Genomic DNA, 9,874 nt, shown 5'->3' with positions numbered 1-9,874 from the left:
GGGAGCGAGTGGTGCCTCGGTAACCTGTAAACTCTGAGCATCGCTCACAACAGCCCCGCTGGGACTCACTTATCCCTGTTGCATGTTCTGGAAGTCACATAACAGCCCCTGCTCCTTCCAGGGGCTGGAGCATCCCTACCATGGGGCAGCCCCTGGGCCGCTCTGTGGGACCAGGGCCCTTGTGCTGAGTTTGGCTGCACCGCCTGGTCCCCTGCGGGGACAGACCCCGCAGCTGGCGCAGGGTCAGCAGAGCTGTGGAGCATCAGCTGCTGTGAACATCCCAAATCCCTAAGCCGGCTCCCTAGAACCGAGGGACAGACTCCAACTCCTACTCTTCTTGTCACCTTTTGGTTTCCAAAGCTTTTACTCACATGCATTTTGTCTCAGCCTTTTGTAGGCTCAAGCTGCCCGAGATTTTGGTGCGACCTCAGGCGGCTTTGAGGTTTTCATCCTCCCTTTTGCTCGCAACCAAACCACCCCAGTCGTGCGAGGGCTGCACTGAAATGGGCGCCCACCGCAGGCGCTGCGGCAGCTGTGACGATGCGGGTGTCGGGGTGGCTGACCCCTCTGGTACCTGGGTCGAGTCACTGCCCTTGTCTTGCTGCCTCAGTGACCACCGCAGAGGCAAGGGGTCCGTGGGGCGTGGGGACAGATGCACGGACAGGTCACTGTCCCAGCACTCTTACCCCGTCCTTAAAAGCAGCAGGAAGGTGCCGCTGGACCACGGGCTGATCTTCAAACTGGGTGGCCTGGGGTGTTGCTGGCGCTCGCTGATGTGGTGACAACCTTCCCTTGCAGTAGAGCACTGAGATTTAATTAACGAGCTATTTGCAAAGTGCTCGTGTGGAAAGGGCTGTATAAATGGAAAAGTTTATCCCATTTTTGCAGCTCTTACAGACTGCAAACCTGTGCGCCTGAGGATGCGGTGAGATTCTTGAATCCAAATGTGGATGTTTGCCGGGGCGGCGCCCTCCCTGTCTGTGCAGAGCCAGGTAATCTGCTAATTCAGCTAACGAGCACAGCACAGGCGTCAAAGCCAAAATGCTGCTCTGTCCTGGGGCTGCTGCAACCGCACTCACCCCATGTTGGGGCTTCTCACTCTCCCAGAGGCTGGGGGTGCTGCCATGCCTGCATCCTGGGGTCTCACCACCCGTGTCAGCAGCACGCTGTGGGAGTTTAAGGCAAACCACCTGGAACCCACCAAAGATGGGCCTTTGTACCCAGGGTATTGACTGGGGACCAATCCTGCCCCGTGCTGGGTGGACAGGCAGGGTCAGCAAAGCCTGGGCACCAAGGCAAGGATGACTTCTGTGGGCTGGTGCTGCCCGTCAGTGTGGTTTCTTTAACCAGTTACGGCTGTTGAGGTGTTCTGCTGCCTGCCTCCTCATCTCCTGGCTGTAAAGACACTAACCCACATTGGTCTGGAGCTGAAACATTTATGAAATCTTTATGGGCTTTTGAAAAGATTTTAATTCCCTGACAGTGCTGCTTTCACAAAAAAAAAAAAAATTATGACTCAATGAGCAATTATAGGTTTAACAGCTGCTGAACGGCCACGACAGCTGCCGGAGCAGCTTGGCACAGCTCAGCGTGGTGGCTGAGGAGCCAGCGAGGCTTCCTGGAAAGCGATGCTGGGACCGAGCCGCCCCGTGCTGACCTTCCCAGGCTGCAGGACCCCGGCTGAGCTCCTGGGGCATGCCCCCACCTCTGGGTACCCCTCTCCCATGGGCCTCGGTGCCCGGAATCCTGGGCACAAAGAGTCTCTGCCTGGTGCAGGTCCCTGCTGCGTGGGAGGCAGCGAGGCTGGGGCAGGGGCTGGCCAGCTCTCAGCTGCACCCAGAGAGCCGGTGGGGTGCTGGTGGGTGCTGCAGGAGGGGTTGTCACCCCCTGCAGAAACCTTCAGGCCATCGGTGGCAGCTTCCCTGGAGGAGGGTGGGGCTGGGGGGCTCTTGACCCTGCGGCTGGACCCTCTCGGGGGGCACTTTGGCATCACCTGAGCTGCCAGCTCCTGTCTCCATGGGGTGCAGCAGACCCTGCACAGCCGTTTTGGGAGGGTCCGGTGTTCATGAATCACGTACTAGTTGCCGCACTGGCAGCAGCTGGTGGTGGCACCAGCTCCATGCCCTGGTGTGTGTGGACGGGGTGTCAGGGGGGCGTGCACGGGCAGGGGCCAGCAGCCCAAGGTGGGTCAGTGCCAGTGGCTCGGGGCTGCTCCTCGTGGAGCTGGTCTGTGCAAGGGAAGGTTTTGCAATAATCAGCTGCTTGGAATTGCTTTGCAGGACTCTCACTTGCTGTCCCTCCTCGTCCATCACAGGTGCTTGCAGTGGTGCCTCAAGGGGGCTCCTCCTTGTCGTCCCCTTTCTTATCCACTGGTGATTTGGGACCCCGATGATGCGCAGGAGGGGGCTCTCCAGGCAGGACACGGGCAAGGCTCACGGTCCTGTGGCTCCACATTTGGGATGGGAAATGTCTCGATGGCATCGTGTCTGGGACAGCCTTTTGCTGCTCCATTACCACCACCTGGCACCTGGCTCACCGGTGAGGTGCCATCGCGGCAGCACCCCCTGCACGGTGAGATGCTCAGACCTGCTGGAGGCTGACAATGCAGCTCGCCGTGAAGAAGTAGAGCACTGAGTTAATTGTAAAACTTCTTATTTACTGAATGTGGAGCTGCTGAACTCTGCAAACAGGAAGAAAAGCGAAGCTTCAGCCCTGATGAGTGCCCATTCCCTCACAGGCTCATTTCTCCTCTTTTGAATGCAAAAAGCTGCTGTAGAGAAATGAGCACGGGGGTGGGAGAAACTTTGTGAGCAACTGCAGTGAGACGGAGGATTTGGATGTGCTGTTCCTTCTGCTAATCTGTCCCACAGCATGTTGGTGTGATGCAGCTGGAGACGACCTTCCCTCTGTTTAGAGATTTGTCTTCATTTTCAGAAATATCTGCAGCAAACTAAAAGGTTTAAGGGCGACGAGTCTCTGTTGGCCTTGGCACAGACATTATCTCAGGGACAAGTTGAACTAAACATGAGAAAAGAGGTGTCTCCGGGAGGATTAGCCAGCACTGCTGAGATGCATATCGCATTGACTGCCTTGCCCTGTCTCTGTGCATGTTTCTGGACAGGAAAACAAGTTTACTTGCAGCCTGTTAAGAGTTTGGTTTAAGGCAGCCAAGGCTGGGTCTGTGTGGGAAGGAGATGGGAGCAAACAGGGCTGGGCAAACTTGTATGGGAAACAGAGAGCAGAGCATGAAGTTAGCAGTAGTGAAAACATTTTCATGAGGGATTTCATCAGCAAAGGGCATTTGTGTGGTGGGGAGCCAGCGCCCGGCAGAGCTGGGCTCCCCTTGGTGGGCGCAGACCCAGGGGTTCCACTGAAGACAGTCTGTGTGAGCCCATCGGATCCGACCCTCCGGCTGGCAGCACCTCCTCCCTCCCTCCCGCCCGGCATTTTCACTCTTCTTTTTGACACAGCAAAGTGTCACCAGCTCAGTGACAGGCTAGAATGGGCATGAAAGTTTAGGTTAATTTAAAAAATCCCTGCATGCAGGCTTGCTAAATATACCATGAAAACTTCAGGAAATGGGAAAGACGGCGAGAGGAATATTGCATTAGCTTGAGCGATGCGAATGGCTGCCTTCGGAGGAGGAAGCCAGCAGCCACCGTGGAGCGGGAGCAACTCATCCCTGCTCCCCAGAGCTGGAGCAGTGGGAGACATGGGGTGGGCGAGAGGTGGAGGGGGAGCGACTCATCCCTGCTCCCCAGAGCTGGAACAGTGGGAGACATGGGGTGGGCGAGAGGCTTCATCCCTGCGCTTCCCAGTTTCCACGCCTGGCAGGGAGGGTATGGCCCCCTTTCCTCCTGGTGTGGTGGAGGCAGGATGAGGCTGTAAGGGTTAATGTACATGAAAAAAGTCTGTGGAGGAGCTGCAGCCCTGTCTCTGCTCCTGGGAGAGGAAGGCTACGCGGCAATCGTCAAGCTCCTGACAGCTAAGGTAATGCAAGGTTTGAGATCCATTAGAGTGCCTGTAATTATTTATAGGGAGAGAAAAAAAAAAACACCCTACATTGTGAAAATCAGATGGCACGGCAAATAAATGCACCAAGCTTTGGAGAAAGGATTCTTAAAACCCAAAGTAGTTTATAATGAGAGCCGTGCCGAGGCTCAGCAGGGCTGCGGTACCTCAGGACCCAAGCCTGGCTCCGGTGGGCGAGGAAAGGGGCTTGGGGTGGACAGGCATCACCCGGCACTGCTTGGGCCATCTGCTTGTGTCCTGGGATCAGAACCCAGATCAGAACCCGACATCAGACCTAGAAACAGCTGCTGCGGAGGAGCGAGGAGCTCAGTCTCTCTGCTCCTAGTTTCCACCTCCCCGGTAGCGGCGGTCCCTGGAGCCCTCCTACAGCCGTGGTCCTCGGAGCAGCACGGGGTCTGCCCTGGCTTCCAGCAGCCTCCACCCCTCCGCCAGTGACTTCACGGGGCTGGTCGGACAACTTCATCTTGGCATCAATTCCCCTTCTTAGCGCAGGCGAGAGCTCCCGGAGATGAGAGGCTCTGAGTGCTTCTGCTCGGGAGGAGAGTGCTCTTGGCCGGAGAGCCCAGCAGGGCAGAGCAATTCCCTTGCAGCTGGGCTGCAAAGCTTAATTAGCAGTTTTGCAAAGCGCTTTGAGATCCTCTTCAAAATGTCCTGGAGGAGGGCAAAATGTGATTATATAACGTGTCTAGACAGTATATTCCTTGGGGCGGGGAACAGCGCTTTTTTCTATCTTCTCTTCTATGTCAACACTGTGTGGCCTCGCTCAAAGGTCCTGGGAGCTGCTAAAATATTAAGAACAACAACAGCGATAGGACAACACACGCTTTTGCACTCAAAAATATGTTGATCTTAGCAGAAGCCAGCTGTGTGTCAGCAAAGGAGCCTTTGCCGGGCTGGTGCCTTGTGCTTCAGCTACGATGACTTAACAGCATCTCCCTGCACGTCCCCCCCTGCCCAGCTTCATCCTCCTGGAGCTGCTGGGCTCCTCCGGAGCAGCCGGACTGTCCGGGCAGGGTGCAAGGAGTTATCCCACCGTGCTGCCAGCTCTTTGCACCGCTGCCATGCTCTGCATCAGACTGGGGGCTCTGCCACCAAGGTCAGTCCCCCACGGTGTCACCTCCCCTGTCCCCTCCGAGAGGCCCTGGAGAGCTGGGCTGGCTGCTGCTGCTCGGGGCTACGGGACTGGGGACCACGGTCTTGGTGGGACCAAGCCCTGACCCTCTGTGCCCCATGGCACTGGTGGCACTGGGTGTCTCTGTGCCCTGACCCTCTGTGCCCCATGGCACTGGTGGCACTGGGTGTCTCTGTGCCCTGACCCTCTGTGCCCCATGGCACTGGTGGCACTGGGTGTTTCTGTGCCCTGACCCTCTGTGCCCCATGGCACTGGTGGCACTGGGTGTCTCTGTGCCCTGACCCTCTGTGCCCCATGGCACTGGTGGCACTGGGTGTTTCTGTGCCTTGAAACCAGGGTGCCACGTGGCACTGGTGGCACTGGGTGTCTCTGTGCCCTCAAACCGGGGTGCCCTCCCCACAGCCCCGCTGGGGCACCTCCTCCGCCTGCCCAGCCACGCACCTGGCTGGCCCCCCCAGCTCCCGGGGGTGCCCAGGGGGCTGTGACAGCACAGCCGGGCAGGGGGTCCCGGGGGTCCCCAGACCCCGCTCCACCGGCTGCAGCAGCCTTGTCCCAGCCCGGGGCACACGGCACCGGGGGGTGCGCGACGCCCCCCCCGGACCCCGCTGCGGGATGCAGCACCGGGAGGAGCCGCCGCCGTCCCCCCCTCCCACCCGGTACGGGCGCCGGGGGGGGGGAGGGGGGGGCGACGGCGGCGCGCGCGCTGCCTTCACCCCCCCCCCCTTCCTCCTCCTCCTCCTCCTCTTCCTCCTCCTCCTCCTCCTCCTCCTCCTCCGGGAGCGCGCTCGCCCAGCCGGGAGCGAGCAGCTGGCGGGAGGATGCTGCAAACGGCGGCGGAGCCGGGCGGCTGGGCAGGTAGGGCGGGCGGGGGGCAGGGGCGGCCCGGGCTGCGGCCCCCGAGAGTTGCGGCCGTAGTAAAGTTGTCGGGGGGGTGGAGGGGGATGGGGGATATGTGATGCGCTGGGGAGGCACCGCGGAGCCGGGAGAAAGGTTGGATGTTCGCCCGGGGGGATGTTCCGGTCCCCGCTCTCCATCCCGGCTCTGGGAAGGGGGAAGCCTGGCTGCGCAGCGCCGTGCACCGGGGCGGCGGGGGGGCGCGGAGCCCCCCGGTCCCACTGACCCCCCCTCCTCGGGAGGTGTCAGGTCAGGAGGGAAACTTCTGCAGAGGAACTTTGCCGCGGACCCGGCTGCAGCCCCTTCTCCCGGCATGGGGCCGCCTTTCCCACGGGGAGTGGGACCCGCGTGGGGGTGCGGTGGGTGGCGGTGTCCCCTCGGTTCCCCTCTGCCAAGGTGCCCGCACCATCGGGGTGCGGGGCGTGGGGCGTGCGATCCCCACGGGCATGCTTGGGTCTGCTGCCAGCGCCTGGGCCCAGGTGTCATTTGCCAAGGTGCAGGCACGCAAGCCGGGTTGCGTGGCGTGACCTGGGGGGGTGCGTGGGTGGGTGGGTGGGTGGTGGGGCTGTGTCCTTGGGCACCGCCTGGGCCCTGCTGCGCCGGTCAGGGTGTCGGGGTGCTCAGCACACCCTGCGCGTCCCATGGCTCAGCCGCAGGGTGCCCGGGGGTGCTCACGTCCCTGCGTTGGTTGAGGCACCGAGAGGTTTGTGTTGGAAATGGAGCCGAGGCTGGCTGGCTGTCTCCACAAGGGGTACTCGGCTTTTAAAGAAAAGGACTTTCAGTGAAGCCTTACAAAAGCACTTTCTGTTGGCGATGTGGGCAGTCAACGTGTGTCTCGGGTGGCCGCAGCCCAGGGCAGAGCACGGTCCCCCTGATCGGGCACATGCCTGCAGCATAACGCGCCGAGTGGCAGCCAATGTGGATACAGAAGCAGCATCCTCACTCAGAAGATCCCCTCAGCTTTTACCGTCCATATACTTTGCTATTAACTTGAAGCAGTTATTGCTGAAGCTTTTGATGAGTTGTGCATCGGGGTGGGGTAGGGCTGGCAAACCCCACGGATCCCGGAGCGCAGGGGCATGCCGGTGCCTGCCCTTGACGGCGCGGCGGCAGGGCTGCAAGTGCTGATCGTGCTGGATGTTCGTGTGGGAAAACAACTTCTTGCACAGAAGCTGAACTCCTGGCTCTCCTTGGCACGTGTGGCTGCTTTTTATTTCCAGAGTGAAGCTTGAAAATGCATCTTAAATACAGGGGATGATTCTGCATGAAGGTAAGGGTTTTAGGGCCCAGCTTTGCACTCCTGGAGGCTTTAAGGGTTCTGGGTTAATTCACCGGTGTGAAGGGCATCAGCACCAGATCTGTTGCCACCTTGCTGCGAGGGCTGTGAGGGCTGGATGGGGCTGTGGGTCCCATGCAAGCTGGCAGCACCCCCTGCCCCGAGTGGAGCACGGCAGTGGGGTTTTCAGTGAAAATGTGAGGCAGGAGCTGGCCTCGTGCCGCTCGGTGCTGCGCAAAACCCGTCTTCGTCTCCTTGATTATCCAGGGTGCCTGAACAGGGAGCTGAGATGTTTTGTGTAAGCTGCTGCGTCTGCATGTGGGGCACGGTGCCTGAAAATAGCATCAATGGGCAGTGCCGCTGTATGTGACGGTCTGTGAATAAATGAGGCTCTGTCCCCGGCTGCCAGCCTGGCCAGGAGTTCCTGCAGCCAATGCAAGTAAAATCCACCATCGCTGACTTTTTTTTTTTTTTTTTTTTTTTAAGTGGCTGCAGGTGTTTTCCAAGCCCAGCCTTGGCTTTTCTGAGTGATGTTTGTCACTTGACTGAAACGGCTCCGTGGGGATGGCAGCAACCGCACTGGTCCCTCAGTAGCTGCCGGTGTGACTCTGCTGCCGAGAAACTCTCCTGCCAGATGTAGAGTTCAGAGTCGGTCTGGTAACACTGTGTGCCATGGGGTTTCTTGCTCGTTTTGTCATCTGCCACGTGCATCAAAAAAAGCCCGGTGTAAGCCTGGATGTGGCTCTCTGTATGTAAATGCACAGGGCTTTGCTATGCGTTAGCAGGAGGGTGACGTCACACCGAGCTGTGACTTCCCGCTGTGCATCTTGTGTTGTGCACAAGCATCCCTGAGCTCTTGCATCGTGCTGGGCTGGGTCTCTGGAGTGGGCTGCTCTGGCTGCTGGAGTGATGTTCAGCTTTGACAAAACAGCCAGTCTCTGGTATGGATAAATCAGGTTGGTGGGCTTAATGGTCCCAAAAATAAGAAATATTGGTCGGGGCTGGTGGCTTCCTGGCCTCGGGGCTGCGTCCCCGTTGCTCAACCGTGCAGGGACGTGTGTTGTGGCTGGGGGGGGTGAGGGCTGGGGGTCCGGCTGCTCGGCAAAGCCTGACAGTGGATGCTGTGAGGAGATGCCGTCCCACTGGAGCGTGTGCTGCCGGCTGGATCGGGGCTGCCTCGCCATCCCTCCCCTCCTGCCTGTCTTCTCCTGTCTCTTTCAGCACAAAGAAGCGAGACACCCAACTCAGACGTGCCGAGTCTATTTTTGCTGGCAAGGAGGAGTATAAATACCGCAGAACCTGAGGTGCAAAACTGAATGGGCTGCACAGCAGCACTGCACCCAAAACTGTGGGGTTTCCCCTCCCGCTTGCAGTGCTCCCCTCCGGGTTGTGTTTTGAGGCTGGTTTGCTCCCTGGGCTGTTTATCTGGGGTTGGCTGCCTGGTCTACCCAGCCATTGTAGCATGGGACAAGTGTCCCATCAATGGGCTGATGGGGATGGGGACAGGGATGGGGCAGAGCTGCCCCAGCCCACCCCAGCTGCACCCTCCTGCTGTTTATCCCTGTGGGTTGGTGCAGAGCCTGGAGTGTTGATGTGGCCCCAGCAGAGCAGGATCAGGACCTCACCTGGCTGTGGCTGTCTACGGCCATTCCAACCCCAAAATACTCCTGAAGCATTGCCCCAGCACCCTTGGACATCAGCTGGTGGCCGCTAAAGGAATCCTGGTCTTGGGACTGTTATTTGCTGTATTTCTGAAGATCTTGCCCTTGCTTTGGCTTTTATCTGGCATTTCTGGGGAGATTGCTTATTTCTACAAGTGCACAGTGTAAATCTACTATTGAATAAATAAGAACCTTTGCACAGATGCTCTCGGTCCAGTACTGAACATGTTAATCAAGTTGCTTTACACTGTTGAATTTCCAGGACTGGAAGCAAACTTGTCCTGGAAGCTCGGGACAATCCGCAAAGTGTGCTAGATGTCAACATCATCGGAATAGAGAGCCCCTCTCTCTGCTCTGCATCCCATCAAGCTACTTTTCTTGTTTCTCAGCTCAGTTGGGGCTGGCGTTTGAATTTTCTGAACCCAGAGCCCACGGTTCTGCAGCCCTTTTTTAATCATTCCTAGGGAAAATAAAAATGTAAAAATGTGCACCCGGAGCAGGGTAATGAAGCCCATGAGGGTCTATTTGTCAATTTAGAAACAATATTGTGATGTACAAAGGCTGTTTCTTAGCCTGATGTTCTGAGATTGCCTCCAAAATAGTGTCATAATTTATGTGCCAGGAAGCCCCTGTCAAGAACTATATCTGTGCTCTCAAGGAAATCCAGTCTGCGGCTGCATGGTAACAAGTGCTCATTTTTTATTAGAACCACAACAATTTATTTGCAAGTCTTAAAAGAGTACCTGCGTATTTAAGAAGCCTTGAGCCACTCAGCTGGCGAGCTGCAGGCATGGGAGGTACCCACAGATGGTCCCGGTTTCCAGTGGGAAGCCCACCCAGTGCTCCCCTGGGATGCCATGGATGTGGGTTTTTCTCTTT

General features: G+C 58.1%; 1 protein-coding gene across 3 annotated transcripts in view; it reads left to right on the top strand.

Annotated features, from left to right (window-relative positions):
- Nucleotides 1-5,892: 5,892 nt before the first annotated feature.
- ZNF385C (zinc finger protein 385C) overlaps nucleotides 5,893-9,874 on the top strand; it is an 80,921-nt gene continuing 76,939 nt past the window's right edge. Inside the window, exon 1 of one of the 3 annotated variants that reach the window (XM_080369192.1) lies at nucleotides 5,893-6,019. In XM_080369192.1, the coding sequence (XP_080225318.1) occupies nucleotides 5,983-6,019 (37 nt within the window). In that variant the 5' untranslated portion in view covers nucleotides 5,893-5,982. Of the gene's footprint in view, nucleotides 7,329-9,874 lie in introns of all 3 variants that reach the window. The other 2 variants (XM_080369189.1, XM_080369191.1) reach the window with 2 other exon arrangements.

Source organism: Falco punctatus (assembly GCF_963210335.1).
Source record: "Falco punctatus genome assembly, chromosome: 19".
Lineage (NCBI taxonomy): Eukaryota > Metazoa > Chordata > Aves > Falconiformes > Falconidae > Falco > Falco punctatus.
Note: the sequence above shows the minus strand (reverse complement) of the source record. Positions and strands in the feature narration are given on the sequence as shown.